At 37.8% G+C, this 17471-nt stretch overlaps 1 protein-coding gene across 1 annotated transcript in view; it reads right to left on the reverse strand.

Annotated features, from left to right (window-relative positions):
- Positions 1-17360, reverse strand: part of RORB (RAR-related orphan receptor B) — a 190607-nt gene extending 173247 nt beyond the window's left edge. The window contains exon 1 of the mRNA XM_011947025.1: positions 16694-17360. Coding sequence (XP_011802415.1) covers positions 16694-16700 — 7 coding nt within the window. The 5' untranslated portion in view covers positions 16701-17360. The remainder of the gene's footprint in view (positions 1-16693) is intronic.
- Between the last annotated feature and the right edge of the window lie 111 nt (positions 17361-17471).

Below are 17471 nucleotides of genomic sequence, written 5' to 3' on the forward strand. Positions count from 1 at the left end.
ATCACTCACACAGCTAACTACCACACCTTATATTTTTTATTTTATGTTATTTATATAAGATATATGAAATAAGATTTATTAAATATATCTTATATAAATATCATTTAGCATATTTTAAATATACTGTTATCCTCTTAAGGCTTAAATACTTCTACTCATTTATTCAACATTTATTGAATTTCAGGTTTTGTGGTAGGTGATGGGAATACTAAGTTCAATAAGACATATAACCTGTCTTTAGGGACTTGATAGTCAAGTGTTGGGGTCAGCAAACTACTGCCCACTCCAATTAAACCTGCCACCTGTTTTTGTAAATAAAGTTTTATTGGAAGATTGCCATGATTGTTCATTTACACATTGACTGTGGCTATGTTTGTGCTACTCTGACATTTTATGCTACAATGTCAGAGCAAAAGAGACCACATGGGCCACAAAGTCTAGAATATTTACTATTTGGGGTTTTACATAAAAGTTTACAGATATGTGGTCTAGAGGAATGTACTGAAGCGTCTCTTTGAGGAGGATACTGTTTTGATTTCAGGGTTGCTGATTCTGAGGTTGGTAGTTATTCACAATTTCTGCAGAAAACTAGCACTTTAAAAAACTTGAGTGAAATAAGCAGTAGCTGTTGTCCAAAGCTGCTCAGATATGATTGTGCCTGGTCATCTAAGAAAAGTTAATGAAGAATGATCATTCTGGGTTCTTTAAAGAGTTTGAAATAGTTGTTGCCCAAGTACTTGACTAATGCAGTTTCTAAGTAATAAGGATACTGTGTTAATATGGACCAGAAAAACCATGGCTGACCACTGTGGAACAGGAATCATGGGACCCACGGCATTCTTTTCTATTTCAGAACTATTGTAAAAGCAGATTACATAGTATATACAATAACACTGCAAAGCATGTAATTTTTGAAGCATTTTAGATTTTAAATATTAAAATAGAACTAATGAGTTTCTATTTAAATATACCCATAGAATCTAAATCTCAAAATGTTTTAATAGCCATATCATACATTTGAAAAGAAAATGCATAAACAAACTTTTTACAGGGATTTTACAATATCTACTTTTCTCCTTGAATTCATGCTTTCACTTCCTGCACATGATTTTATTCTAATGTCTGAATTCTCATGTTTGAAAATTACTAGGTTATACCTCTCTCCAAAAAAAGTATATATTTTAGATTTAACCATTTTTTTCCTCTGTGAACACAAGTTCTGAGTTAAAATTCCTTCTAGATTGAATTATTGTCATTATCACTAGAACACAATCGATAAAAATCACATACATACATTACAAATTTTATACTTACTAGGTCGGTGCAAAAGTTATGGTGGTTTTTGCTGAAGTAATGGCAAAAACTGCAATAACTTTTGCATCAACCTAATACTAAATATAATAGTAAATATTAAAAGAAAATTTATCTTTTAATGGACCAGAGTGAGGTTTTTTTCTTTCACTTAATTCTGGTACTTTTGCTTGACTATTATTTACTACTAGAATGTAATGGGGTTTCACATCGATTCTATTTATGTTTTGTTTTTAGGAATGCAAGTGTTGAAAAACTTATTCACATAAATATGCAGAGGAAAGTGGAACTAATTTTGCCATAGCAATTGAACTCACTTCTTTAAACTCATTCTGAGATATATGCCTCAAATCACATAGCATTCACATAGCATTCTATTATCAAAAACTATTTTTAATGACCAATAACTGAGAATTTGAATACATCTTCCTTCAATTTCATTGAAAGTAAACTACCTGACTTGCAAAAGACGATTTTGCTCATTCATTAAAATCACTCATTTTCTCAACATCAAAATCAGTATTTCAAATTGTCTGTTTTTTACTGCAGTGGAAGTTTTCCATGTTGGGAACCATGCACATAATAAATTTGAAATGAGTGAGAGAGTTCAATCTTTCTTTCATGGAGTGGAAGTGAGATTATTGTAAAGGGGGAGGCAGAAAAGAGGAAGCAGCTTTCTCAGAGAATACACACAATAAACTAAGGATCCTAAAATGATTCTACTCAGAAAACCTTCATATAGTCCTAGGGCAACATTTCTCAATCTCAACATTACGGGCATTTTGGACAAGATGGTTCTTTGCTTTGTGGGCTGTCTTGTATATTGCAGGACGTTTAACAGCATTCCTGACCTCTACCTATGGGACATTAGCAGCATCTTCTTAGTTGTGACAACTCCACATTGTTCTAGATATTGTCATATATCTCCTGCAGGGCAAAATCACTGCCTGTTTTGAATAACTGCATTAGGGGTGTTAGTACTAATATATGAAGACTACTTTAGCAGTGAACATCATAGTGAATTCTGCCCTACTAAATAGCAATGAGTTTGTAACAGTCTTATGAGCAAATTGAGATTCTTCATTTACCACAGAGTGTAGGAATATTTAAAGCATTCCCACAGCTCCGCCAGTGGGAATCAATTCATCATTCGTCTTATATGTGTTGTATGTATGTGTTGGCATTCTTTAACATCCTTAGGAATTGCAATCTTGCAGCTTTGTCAGGGGATAGATACGAGCTAGTTTAATAAAGACAAATTGAAAGCAAGCAGACTAATTTTTTTGTATGAGTATCCTGATCTTTCCTCTAACATTTAAAATAAATTTCCCCAATTATGAGCCTTTAGAGACAAAAAGAGCGGTATTAATCCACTGTTAAAGAATTTAATAAGGCAGAATTCTTCTTTTCTCAATGATGGAAAAAGTTTTTTTAAATTCATCTTATTATTATTATTATTATTATCACTTGTATTATTGCTATTTCTAGTACCTATTGTGAATTGTAATATATGATTCTCAAAAAGACCAGACTCTAAGGTCTTGAGAGTATGGGATGGGATTCTATTCACCTGTGCATCTTCAAAACTTAAGATAGTGTCAGGTATGTAATAGATCCTTGATGAATGTTGGATGACAAAGGAAAGAGTAGTTGTGCCAATGCCAAATCAGTTAATTGCCATCAAACTTTCAACTTTAACCTTATCATCATACTAGATGACCTCAGGCAAACGGAAGAGCTAAAACACAATGAGTGAAAGATAAAGCATAGCCTTATTACTATGCCAGAGTAATTGAGCATTCATTCACTTTGACACTTTTTTAAAAAAATTTTCTTTTGCTATATAGATGAGGGCTTGCTATGTTGCCTAGGCTGGTCTTGAACTCCTGGCCTAGACTCCTTACGCACCAGGACCACAGGCCTGGGCCACTGTGCCTCCCACACTTTGACACTTACAGCTGATCTACAGAGACTCTGTGGGAAAATTTGAAAGGATAGAAAAAAAAAAAAGAAGAAGAAGAAAATAGTTTCTAAAATGTTAATATCAAGGGTTGATTTTTAACAGTTTTATGTTTTCTTCAATTGCTGTTTTATGGATTTTTATATAATTTAAGTCATATAGTACATACAATTTTGCATTTTACTTATTTTTTGTTAGTCTTTATGCTTAGTGGTCAGGATAATGTCCTTTTTGCTCACCATTTTATCCTCGGTACCTAAAATAAATGATTAAGTACATGTAGATATTTAAGGCTAGTGAAGTACATTGAATACATCACGAGTATATAATAGTATATACAGTGAATACATATTACATGAAAGTATGTGGTAAAGAATATTACAACTAAGGTTTTCCTGTATATTGAAAACATCATGGTGAGGCTGCAATACGTTTTTAGGAACAGGTCTTTAGGTATAAAGTCTTTTTTGTGCTTTAGTTTAGTTCTTTGGAAAGATCCCAGAAGGTGAATTACTGGGCTAAAGAGTATGGTATTTTTAAGGGTTTAAGTTAAAAGACTGTACCACTATAAATTCCTGCTACAGAATATGAGGGTGTCATCACAACTGCTATTGTTTGACAGGTGAAGATGCTACTCATTCTGTTTGCATTCTTTAATAAGTGAAGTTGAGCTCTTTTTTTAAAATGTTTATTAACCACTTATATTTCCTCCTTTTATAAATCAAATATTTATATTTTTGATTTGGTACAATTTTTTGAAGTGTGGAAACTGCATTTTAAATCTGTTTAAAAAGCGCTCTTTTATATTTTAGAGTTTTCTTTAGTCTAGCTACTCTGGGCACATTCCTATTCATACCTGTCCTAAGTATCTCAAAAGATTGCTGTGTGTGTCATTTAGACAGTGGCTACATGAGCTTATCGAGAACTATAAAGTACGAAACACAGGCAAGAGATTATTATACATTTTAACTGCTATTACATTTGTAGAGATGAGACTGCATCTGTCAGCTCCTCTCAGGTTTACATAGTTCCTCTCTTAAATGTTTTCAGAATTTTCTTTAAGAGCAGCTGCAGAACACAGACTGACAGAATTAGTGAATATGAGGAAACATACCACTATATCTAAAACAGAGCAAGCAAAGAAGATATTTTACATGCCGTGAAACAAAGAGGATCACCTGAGATAAGTGTGCAGTCTTTTCAACCTGATATCGTTAAACACAGTAGATACTAAATATAAGATGAAGAGAACCCAATGTGGCTCATTTTCTTTCTAATAGCATCTGTGGTCAAATTTAGTCAAGTTGTGGGTGTCAGGACCATTCTATAATACGATCAGTTGGAGTCCTGCAGAATAAATGACAGCGTAGGGTTGGCATTTCAAGCTATGTTTTTTATAGTACAGTTTACATTAAAGAGGGCTGAAAAATCACTAACAGTAGACTAATAACTGTGCTTTAAAGAATTGCAAATAAACTTCGTTTGAAAGCGTAAAAATTAATCACATAAATGATAGCTTGATGTAAGGAATATTATGTTTCAGCCAAAATGCAAAACAAATTAAATTGCAATATTGTTAAGGAGGAGCAGAACTCTGCATTTCTTTAGAATTAATGTCAAATTTAATTTTTCTTTATAATGTTGGGCACAATTAGACATGGCACTTTCCTAATGTTGTCAAGGTTCTTTCCTTAAGAAAACATCTTATGCTTGTACATGACATAGAAGGATGATAATAGGCCTTTGATATAAATAGTGTGTTGATGAGAGTTCCAGTCTCAGTCAATCAGACAAAATTAATTAAACTCAGGTGGATAAATGGTGGTATGCTAGGCTGTTAACATAGTTTTTTTCATTGAAATGCTTATAGCTGAAGATAGAGAACCTTCCTCTTAACAGGCGTAAAAACTAGAGGAAAGAATTGACAAGCTGAGGGTCAAATGAGTGCATTCACATCACAAACTAAAAGTGTATGTTGGCTATTGAAGGAAGATAATTTTTTTTATTGTCTTCATAGCTATTTCTGACAAAATTGCTGCCTTAAAGTGGATACAGATTCTTAGTGAGGAAAAAAATCTATAAATATACAATTTTTTCAAAATTTTGAAGTCCATACAAAAGGAGATCTATTTGTTTATTAAATTAAATATTTGGAACTTTCAAGGGAATAATTATGGAAAGATAAAAAATGTACCACTTATACATTGAATTTGTTATTATTTTGACTAGACAGATCCAGTGTAGAATCTGTAGATGTTTCCATAATACTTATTTTATTTTAGTTTTTCCTCAGATTGGTAAACGCCATTATCATTATTTTGGGAGTGAAAGCTGTGGAGAGCTATGGTTTATCCGAGGGGGTCTTGTGATTAAGTAATAGTTTTACTGTATTATTCTCTATTCTTTATGTGGTCAAAACACTGGTGAGAGTTGTGGTAACAAGTTTTATCTTAAGGGCCAGTGCTGGCCAAATGGTAGCAGAGGTTGCATTCGGACTTAGCAAGTATTAATGCCATGATTGATTAGGGATATCTACTATCAATACAGGGGTGGCAAAAAATAGTATGGCGAGAGAGAGAGAGAGAGCATAGATTAATAAAAATAGAACTGGATTTGGAGGCAGGAACCTTTGTTTCCAGTCAAATTTTGGTATTAGACTCTTTCAACAAATGTCATCGATTTTTCTCATTTAAGAAAACGGGACATAATTAATATTGAACATTTGAGAAATTCAAATGAAACAAATATTATCTAAGGAATTCATTAAGAGTTTTATAAGAAATGTAGTTTTGTTGTGCTTGAGACTGTTACCTTGGAGGATATTGCGTCTTAGACATCATAAGTGTTCAATAGTTAAGATTCGCTGAGTTGCATTTAAAACTTCTTCACTATAGAAGGGGTCACCTACAACTCTGTCAGATATTTCCCTTTACTTTTAAAGCATTCTTTTATTTTTAAAAAGCATGTTTTTTACTCTTAATCAGTACACAAATCAACCATGTTAGATGATCTTTCAAAAATCATTAATGAACATAAGGATACAGTACAATTTTGGTGGAAAAAATTCCAAATCAATTTATTTTGTTACAAAAGAACACTTTCTAACGCCAATCACATAAATTTTAATTTATTCTGACATGAGCAACAGCCAGAACTTATCTTTGGTAATATTAGTAAACAAAGTAAAAACACAACTGGAAGGGTATTAATGCTGTCTGACTAGGATATTTCTGAGTTGTCTTTGGGATAATTTACTCCAAAAGCTCTTTTCCTTTGGTACTTAACTTTTTTTTTAAATCACAAGAATGAAAGTATATATGCAAGGATAAAAGTGCTTAGAATTAAGCTTATTAAAAAGTAGCCAGCATTTAAGTGGGAAAAAAAGTCAGCATATTGAACTGTTTGTTTTAAATTTAATTTTAGAGCAAACAGATTAATAAGTTGGGATCCTAAAAAATTCTAAATAATTTATTTAAAATATTTTATTTTTGTCAAAAACAAACTATTGCCAAGAAGCATGTACCTTAACGATATGATGTGTTTTTCCTGAACAAATGTTCCTCTATTCTACCAGACTGTGTGGCATTTGCTCATACTCAACAACTGTGGAAACTTGGAACAAGGTTTCTTCTCCTTTCTTTAAAAGTCTTTAATTCCTTTGCATGTGCCAGGCACAATTTATATACAAGTTAACAGGAAATGTTCTGTGTAATAATTTTATTATTTGTCCTGACAATGATAATGAAAGCCAATTATTCATTAGGAACTCAGTATGTCTAAGTTCTTGAAACTTGTGTGTTATTGTTTAGTTCTGGACTCTGGAAGTCAGCAGCTGCTGGATGGTTAAATATGATTTGAGTGTTTATTCTGATTCAAGCTATATGATAAAATTTTTACTTTGGACACTTAGAATATGAGTTTTCATACTAATGCAAATTACAAACCCACATGAAGCCCTATGTGGTCCTTTCCTTGGACAGGTAAAATGACACTTTTTAAATGTAGCTTGTCTAATACAACTGGTTTTACTTATTTTCATTACACTAGGCAAATAAAAATCGTATGTCTGCATTTCATGTTCTCAGAGCTAATTACTGGCAACAACACATTTAGATCCTATTTAACAAGATTGTCTTTAAATTGCTTTTTAATGGAAAAACCAAAATAGCGGTTTACTGTTTACTAAGTATGACGCATATTTACATAAAAGCTAGAGTAAAAACACTAGAGTCACGTTATATGTAACACTTTAAGTAAAACAACTGTTCTCCAAGGGTTTAGCCTCCATTCACCAACCAGAATAGTACACTGGCCCAGGCATAACATGAAGTGGTTCTATGTGTCCATTGTCACATAACCTAGGAACACCAGAGACAAATTGCAATAAGGGGTGGGGGAATGAGTGTCCAGAAAACTGATTGTCTTATTAAATAGCTGTTTAATCAAGGCTAGTAAAAGTTACAGGGGCCTTCCAAGCCTTTTTGGAAAAACCTCAGGAAATGGAATCATTCATGCAGTTTTTGAATTCTTCTATTTGCAAGAAAAAAACTGGAAGTACCACAGCCACTATGTTATGTGGATATCGTTACAACAGAAGGGCACAATTCCTTAGTCTAATATATTCTATGAATACTCAGCATTTAAAACAATTATTTATGTTTCAAGACTTAAAAGGTATGACTGTGTGGTCTTGCCCACTATGTGGAAATTTGAAGATGAGATTCATGCTAATGCAGAGGGTTATGGCCAAGAGTGACAATTTGGCTGCTTGCAAGTTTTAAATGGAGGCATTTACTTATGTGAGTTCATCCCAGCTCAGAGCCTGTTTTTCAGCTTTGTGGTCTCAGACATTTGATTTTACCAGTGTTTCAGAGTAGATCAGACATTAGTATGAGGACCCATGTTAACTCAGTTCACAAGAGCTAATGTCTAAGACCAGAATGACAAACTATCCTTTCGAAATGACAGAGCTTTAACTGAGGACTGTAGCGGACACTTTTTCCAGCCTGATCAGCAGCTCACTCACAGTGCTGGGGTGGAACCAGCTAATATTTGCCTCTCACACTCAGATTTTTATTACTAAGAGTCTCCAGAATTTTCCTTCTTTAAATATGCTGAAGAAAGAGAATAGCTCAAAAGTCAGCAAGAACACTATGTGTTGACTTTATAACTTAATTTTCAGGGTACAGTGTTATATCCAAGTATGTGGAATGGGAGAGTTTAAAGAACATCACTATGGCCCTCAGCTATGGCCTACGTACTCTATTACTTCAATGGATTTTATTCTACTTGATATCTAGTAATCTAAGATCCTCTCCAGAGCAGATATCACTACTTTCAGATCATAGCTTGAACTTTAAAGAAAATGAAACTCAATATATATCTGCCATTTCCTTTTTAAAAAAATAAATAAGAATTTTCCTTATAAAAACAAGCGTATATGGATATTATAAAGTATTTTTACGTTTCCTTTTTCTTGGTGATACTTTTTAAAAAACAAGCTATACCCTCTTCCTTACACTGATGTTCATCTCACCTTCATTATATTTTCTTTTTGTAATTTTAAAAGAAATTTAAAGGATTTTTTTTCAATTGTCACTTGAGAATAATTTTACTGCTAAAAGTTTTGAGAGCAGTACTATTATCTGTGCTACGTCAGATTATGTTCTTTTTGGGATAGTTCTACTATAAACTCAATTTCACATAACACCAACTATATAAGGCAACTGGGGAGTACAACTAACAGTAATTTAATAGACCTCATTTATGATGAACAAATTAACCCAAAGAGGGAGTTCTACTTTACTTATCTTTAGAGGCCTATCTCAAACATCACTTCCCCGTTGAGAGCTAGTCCGACTTTCTGGTAGCGTTCTTGCCATGTTCCATTGTGCTTTCTCTTTGATCCTAGCTTTGACTATACAGATGACTGTGCTTTATGACAGTCTAAGCATCCCCGGGATTCAGCCCTGTACCTTACTTTGGGTGGATGTATCCAATAAGTCTTTAGTAAATAAATATGTGAGTCACATACATTTATTTTTATATATATGACTATAAAAGATGACATCATCTTTAAGCTTATTCCTTTTAAAATTAAAACTGAAATATTTTGGGGAAGATGGTATCATTCTTGTACTTGAGAGTATAACTTAATTTGGGCTCCTAAAAATGAGTTGATCAATGAGTTTGACAAAGTTTTCAGAACAGATGAGAATCAAGCTTAGTTGGTTTCAGATAAGGAGAGACATTTGTATTTGAAAATATTAAAACAAAACAAAACAAAATAAAGCTGGTCAGAAAATTAAAATTAAATAAATCTACATTTTTTGCAGCTAATAATACTCATTTATTTCATGCCAAGTTCTGGTTATAAATGCCAAGGCCTTTTTAAAAAGCTCTTGCTGTTTCTTTTTTAAGGATAATTTTGTGCTTAAATTCAGAATACCATTTGTACATCTAATTCAGTCCTAAAATATTGTATATTCTGGTTGTCACATGATTACAACATAATCTAGTGAAATTCAGTTAATGGTGTAGCAGTCTTTAAAAGAAGAATTCTATATTGAGCAATTGAGTGAGAATTTTTTAAATACACAATTTAAAATTAATTTATTGCCATATTTATTGCTATAAGCTTTACTATGAGGTAAACTATGTAAGAGTTTTCTTTAGGTGTCCCGAGTTTTTCATATACTCCACAGTGCCAAGATATTTGGTTTATATGAGCACAAAGTAATAAGTAGGGTAGTAAGAAAAGTATAATTTAGTAAACAACCAGATTAATTTGATCTTTCTTTACTGATGTCCATGATTCCCCTAAATTGGAGAAATATAAACCAGGACCACATGATATCATAACTAATCACACACAAAAATGACATTAATAAATACCCATTCTAGTAATTTTAATGTCAGCATACCCAGCCAGTTAATAAAATATTTACTCTGCAGAGGTGAACATGCTAAAGTCAAAGCAAATTACTTTTGTTCTTTTATAAGAGCATATTTTTGAGTAAGATTTTAGCCTCATATTTTGGCAAAGGCAAGATGTTCGGTTTGGCTTTTGTAAAAACATGCCTGTAACAAGAATATCCTAATGTAAATTTAACACAAAATGTATCATTTAATTATTACTATAAAGTTGTAATCTATTTACAAAATTTATAAAATAACTACTAACCAAGCAGCATGCATGACATATTGAGTATAAAATACTGTACCTTCTAAGTGTTATTTTTTAATGTTTTAAATGCTTACTATGCAAGGTGTACAACAATGTGGGCAGAATATTATTGAATAATTCTCGCTCCTCGGATATGCACTAATAAATTTGCACTTATTACAGAGCCACCAAATCTGGGACTTGAGATATTAATGGCCACATAGATATATTTTAGAGGTTACCTGAGCAAGCCAAAAATCTAGGTGGTTTGAAATATACAATAATTTTGTCACATTATGTTCATAATATTTCCTTTCCTAAGAATCTACCCCCAGTGCCATTAGTTAACCACATGGTTATTATATGTAGCTTGATTCACTATAAATGCCGTTATAACACCTGTGGTTTCCCTCATTAAGAATTGAATGCATGGGGTCAGGGGTTGAAAGGGCAGCATATGCGCTATGAAAGAACTAGTTAACATAGCCTATTATATTGGTGCACTGGTAAATCTCATTTCTATTCATCAGATGATTAGTTCAATCAATATTTATTCCTCTATGCTTCCTTTGTCTTGTGCTACAAAGGAAACATCCTTCAAATTCATGGCATAAACCTTGTTATCTATGAATTTGTTGCTTAATTTGAGAGGGAATATTTTATTTACTTGGCAGTCCTGAATTCTTTGATTCCCTTTCCCTCTAATTATCATTAGGTAGTATAATGGAGTTTTGTGTAGATTATTTATAAGTAGATGTTATTAACAGTTTCTTTTTTATGAGACTCTAGTACCACGTGTATTCATATCTTCCCTTTGAATGCTCTGGAAAGTTGCTTCTGTTTCTCTAAATATGTTTGAGTTTGGAAGTCTGGATTGTGAAAGCAAAGATAAGAATGATTTTCTCTCTCAAATATTCATTCTTCTTGTCTGAGTGGGTGGTTATAGGCACATACATATACATATTGCGTATCAGTGTGTATCAACAGACGCCTCCAAAGACTGCTATTATCTGCTGGGGATTCTGTTAAGTCAGAGATTCTATTCAAAGTAAGATAAATATTTGCAAAAAGCTGTAATTGGAAGATGATTAAAAAATTACAGGAATAATACTTTTTGTTTAGAGTGCTTATTTCATCAAAGGTCATCATTCATTATATCACAAAAGACTTATTTCATTAGTCGGCTTGATTTCTATCCTTTAGATATGAATAGATAGAATAACAGAACTGCATCTAGAATAAAAAACATACATTAACTATTAAGCACAATTTCCATTTCTAATATTTACTTTTCTATATATTTTAACATCACAATAAATGTTTTGTTAATGTTAATTAAACTAATGCCAATATAAATAAAGCCTTTTTTTTGTCTTTGTCGAATAAACACAGAAATAGTTTAGTCTAAAGGAATTATCCTCATATTATTAGAATGTCACCTCAATCACTAATAACTTTTGCACTCACAACGTATGTGCTCATGAACCTTTGATGTGTTTCAATTTGGCCAGAATTTGACAGTCTTCACTTTGGAATTAATTCTTATTTCCTAATATGTTTACTTGTAAGGCTTAAATTTCACCAATGCACAGTGGCACTGATATTATTGTTCACAATTTTAAGCCTCACTTTATATACAAATTTGCAGAATCCCAGCAGACCCATGCATATATAATTTTTTAACTAATAATTTTTAAAGTTATAATATGAAACTATTAATTGAATGCTATAATATGTACTTTAAATTAGAGGTATATTATTTATTGCAATGCAATAATCTAGTAATGTGCTGTGATTTATACTTTTATATCTTAGAACTACTGTAATGAGTGGTCTAAAAACCATATAGGCCATCTTGTATTTCTAAAAGGTGAATACAGGTTTATAAAAGGTGATGTCATAGCTGAAAAAGCAATTTACTTATCTTTTTATGTAGAAAAGCTTTGTGTATCAAATCATATTAAATCCCTGTTGACAATTGTGTATACACTACTTTTGGGGAAAAAAGTAGGTATTATGAGATTAAATGTCATTTTCATGAAGACCAACCCAAAAACTTTGTAAATTTTTGGTGTAATAAAATTTTTGTTCCTGTAAAATTAGGTTTCATGGCTTGGAAACACTTCATTTCAAATATAATCTATGCAAATACACTCCTGAATAGTTGTTTTTATGGCTGATCATAGTTTGGTGTTATCAAATTGCTGCCAGAATAAGTAAATGTTAATATTCATATTTGGTTAAGAGTATAAAATAATGTTTTTAGGTATGTTAAATGATCACATAAACCACTTTAATAATGATGCAAAACCTCATCTTTTAGGGATTCTCTAATGAGCAAAAGCTATATTGTGGTTGAGGGAAAATCTAAAGATTAGTAAGTTTTAAGTAAATGTCAACAAAGGAGTTTTAATCTTGTGTCCCTCAGGTTTATAAAGTTTGCTGCTCAATTTCTTCATCTACATTTTCCTCCTGGTTTCCTAATTTCTGATTGTTAGAAAATATTGAAAAGTAAAAGCCTTGGTGGTAATAATACCTATCCCAGAAGTCCAGTATGTCAAGCACTTCTGTGTCATAATACTTGTTACAAACTCACCCGTGATGCTGGGGGAGGAAGGAGGACAGAGTCACTAGATGGTACCATTTAAGAAAATATTTTATTTTTATGACTATATATTATTTCATCAATACTTGAAATACAGCTTCAGAATTTCCTTTTAAACTGTTTGAATTACATTTCTTGGAATGAAGACAGCTTACTGATGATTACTTAATGAGCAATTATTAACGGACTACTAACAGAGATGTTCTTCCAGCAATGTTTTTTTTAATTGCGGGAGGTGGAATGTTGGTTAGAAATATTTAATTGGAACTTGTGGAGGAAATTAAGAGAGAGAACTTGTTCAGGAAATCTAAAGGCCCTGCCAGCAGGACATTCAGAGCTCCATACTTCTGAAGGGCTGCCATACCTCTGAAAGCAAGCCGCCTCTTTTCTAAAGTTTAGCACTTAGTAAAAATTAACTACCTGCAAATAAGAGAGGAAAACTAGACTTTAAAAAAGCCAGACCCAATCCTTGTTTATAGCAAGCATAAAACCAGATTTCTAATCCGCCCCAGCGACAATCACCTATTGATTACGACGACATCTGTGCCCCTGTTTTTGGAAGCGGGGTTTTCCGTGGAGGCAGGACTGAAAAATCCGACCATTTCCGCGCCCCTGTGTAATAAACAGCCCACAGATCTTTCAAGAAGGACCCTTGAAACCCACACCTCAGCTCACTTCTTTCTCACCTAGTGATGGGCCCATCACTAGGGAAGGTCCTCCCTTCCGCCTTCAGAAGTTATTCCTTTCAGTAGTGAAATCTACGGAGAAGCCTCTCTGGAACTTCTGTGGTACCCTCTCACAGACAAAGGATGAAAGGATTTGTGCGCCACCAAATACAACCTCCTCAGCCCCAGGCCAGAGTAAGCCACCGCGCTGTGTCCGGGACTCAGTTCAGCCTTGGGACAGGACAAGGACGTCAAAGATCAGGGACTCTTAACCGCTTTTTTTCCCCGTAGCTTCCCTGGGGATAAAGTCTCTTAAGTGCCCTAGGCGGGGGAGGAGTAGGGGGTGGGAATAGGTTTGCTGGATTGGCCCCGAAGGAGACCACTGAATCCCAGATCACCTTTCCATCGCGCAAAGCGCCCCGATTCAGGACGGTTGTTAGCTGCAAACTGTGGAGCCCAGGCGCTAACTAGGACCACCCGGGAATGGAAAGCGCGCTTGTGGATGGAGGGAAATGGAGTGGGCCCACATTAAAGCCCAGGTCTAAAACGGTCCCTCTCCCAACAGAGGGTGCTTAGTAGCCCTGCACGAGCGAAAGCTGATTCTTTTCGCGCTTTCACTTCTCAAGTTCACTCTCAAGTTCAACCCCCAACTCCACAAGACGTCAGAGTAGCCTGGATCTTTTCTCAATCCCATTCTTATGGAACAGCCTCTCATACTGCGGAAGGGCATTGTCCGGAGATAATATGAAGAGGTAGTAAAGGAAGACACTAGGGGTCAGGAAAGGGCAACCAGGAAGGGCCATAGAGCGACCTGGCCGTCTTTTAAGCTTACATTTTCTCCAGCGCGTTCCCCTAAGGCCGCCTGAGAGCTGCCTCAAATTAGAAGTTGTAAGGGGTCCTCGGACGCCTGGCGAGGCTGGCGCCCTCTGGGATAGGTCTGTGGGCTTAAACTGGTTTTCTCAAGGTAAGCATGAGGACCAGCGCCTGGCTTTTAATCCTTCCAGCTTCTGGAGTCCTCAAAGAGACCGCCGTGGCGAACCTGGACAGTCATCTGCAAACTGCTCCTTCAGGAGAGGCTAGATCAAGCTACAACCCACCCCCACCCCGCGCCGCACTCCATTCTACCATGTAAGGAGTGAGCGGCTTTTATGCCCTAGGTCCTAGTGCCGGGTCCGAGTTGAGGTGGCGCATGGTTTCCAAGAAAGTATGAACCCAGCCACAGGGGGAAAGTTAGAAGGGAAGAAGTGGTGAAACCGAAAGAATGGATGGGATGGTGAGATGGGCTAGAAAAGAAAAACAAAAGACTGGGCGTCTCTTACTAAGCCAAGCTTCTCTACTCGCCAATTGCCCAAGTATAGTTTCTTGAAAGAATTTAGACAGTGGAGCATGTAACCAACCCCCAACCGGTACAATCGGCTGGAGCCAGCGCGCACACACACGGGTGCCCCACTCCCAGCGAACCGACCAATCAAGACCATCCCATCAGGACGTCCTTGTTTCTTATCTGCAGTCAACCCCCTCCCCCATGGACAATCTCTCTCTGTTCCTTCTTCTCCTTCCCTTTCCTGACACATCCCAGCATCCAGCCAGCAAACCCTTGAGTCCAGGCTCGGGGCTCACCGCGTGCGGGAGGGAGTGGGAGTGAGACCCGCTGCCTCCTGGGGTGCTCCTCGAGGGGAACAGGGGGAGTGGATGGGAGAGGATCACAGTCAATGGAAGGAGGAGACCAGTGATTGCATCCCAACTCTCCCAAGTGCTCCCTGCCTAGACCACCTCTCTCCGAGTCTGGGATGCAGGAAGGTCTGGAGCTGGCCGTTACTAACTTTCTGTTGTCAAGACCCAGGGGTACTTGAGAAGGATAGAGAAGAACCCCCGATGAACAGCGGTGTGGCCAGGAAGAGAGACTGGGGGTGGGGGTGGGTGCCCAGAGCTTGCACAGATCCCCATGTCAGGCGGACACCTGCCTGGCTCTTCAGTAAAAGAGTGAAGAAAGGCCGAGCACAGCGAAGGAAACCTGAGGTCTCCGGCAAGGCAGGAGAGGAGACCAAGTGACTTCCCGAAAGCCATCCGCCAGCCCTTCGAGAGGCCCAGAGTCCAGCCGGAGCAGGTGTAACGCTACCGTCCCGGGCGCGCATCCCCGCAGACCCCAGCTCGCCCGGGGGTCCCGCCGCCGCCATCGCCTGCGACTGCGAGGGTCCTGGCCCGAGGGTGCACCAGCACCTCCTTCCACTACTGGCCCTTTATCTGACAAAAGAGCCGGAGCCCATGGCTCTCCGGCCGTGAGTAGTGTGGCCTTTCCAAGCCTCCAGAACTTTCTCATTACAACTTTTCCGGGGTCGCACTACTCCCTGGGCCGCGCGGGCTCGGGCACGAGGACCTGGCCAGGGCGCAGCGCCTGCACGAAGGCGCGCGCCAGAGAACTAACTGTTCCCTCAGCCGCGTCCAGCCTCGCAGCACTGCTCTTCTGCTTGATATTCCTGCGAAGGGACATGCCTGCTTGCCAGGACGCTAGTGGGCCTCGTAATCTTGCGAGTGTGTGCCCGCGCGTGTCCACCCTGCCCCCGGTCGGTGCGCCCCGCGCGCCCAACCCCGGCCGGGGACCACTGCGCGCGGGGCACTTCCAAACTGCTCCTGTCCAGAGGCATCCCTCTCTCGGCTTTCTCCATCCCGCGTCTGCTTCCGCACCCGAGAGCGAAAAGCAAAAATGATTCAGTGCAACTCAAGGACTGGTAGGAACCAAGTAGCCTGTCTCCCCTCTCCAAAAAAGCGCCCTCCCGCGTTCCTCCAGAACTCCCGAAAGGCATCAACACCTTCCCACAACTTTCTACGCCCAGGCCATTTGCAGCCCCACCTGCGAGAGCGAATTCGGGAAACTGCGCCTGGGCAACCTCTTTCCCCTTAGACTGGGTGCCCTCCCCTCCCCCATCTCCCCGTCTGGCTGGAGTTGGCCGGACTCGGGGAGCCTCGGTGCCGGCAGACTCGCTTACCTCGCATGGTGTGGCCGCTCTCCCGCTCCGCGTAGTCATGAAGCTGCTCCCAGCCCGAACCCTGGAGAGCCCAAAAATCCCGCTCAGCACGAGTGAAGAAGGTGGTCGGCGAAGAGCTGCTCTGCCGAGAAAACCATCCCTTTAGGCGGACGCCGTGGCCGCAGGGTGACGTTTGCCGTCGCTGCCGCTATGTTAACAGTTTTGATGTTGGTGGTGACTGTTTTGATGATTGTTTGTTTGTTTGTTTGTTTTCAGGAAGGGTGAAAAAAAAATGTTCTGGCTGTCTGGTGCCTGGGTTTTGTTTTGGTTTTGTTTTTCTTTTTCTTTCTCTCCAATGTGCTTGCTTTTTAAAAATGCCACCGCCTCCGGCTCAGAAGATTTCTTTTGTGATCACTTGGACTGAGGAGGAGGAGGAAGGGCAGCAGCAGGAGGAGGAGTTGGTGGTGGTTTTGTTAGTTACAAAGAAGAAGGAGAAGGAGCAAGGGGGAAAAAAGGAAACAGAAAGAAAAGAAAGAAAGGCGGTGTGGATGGCAGAGCATGTGCGTTTTCACATGACATCTGTGCCTGTTAGCGGATCCACAATGTGAATTTTCACTGTTCAGTTACAGGGAGGAAGGGAGCAGCGAGAGAGAAAGAGAGGGGAGAGATGGAGAGAGAGCGCTGAGAGGGGCTTATACGCGAGGGCGGGCTTGGCCGCGACTTCCAGGCCCCGCCTGCTGTCAGCGCAGCCGCCAATCAGCGCCCAGCAGCGCCTGGAGAGGCTGGGATCGCGGGGAGG

The sequence above is a fragment of the Colobus angolensis genome, unplaced genomic scaffold, assembly GCF_000951035.1.
Source record: "Colobus angolensis palliatus isolate OR3802 unplaced genomic scaffold, Cang.pa_1.0 Scaffold257, whole genome shotgun sequence".
NCBI classification, from domain to species: domain Eukaryota; kingdom Metazoa; phylum Chordata; class Mammalia; order Primates; family Cercopithecidae; genus Colobus; species Colobus angolensis.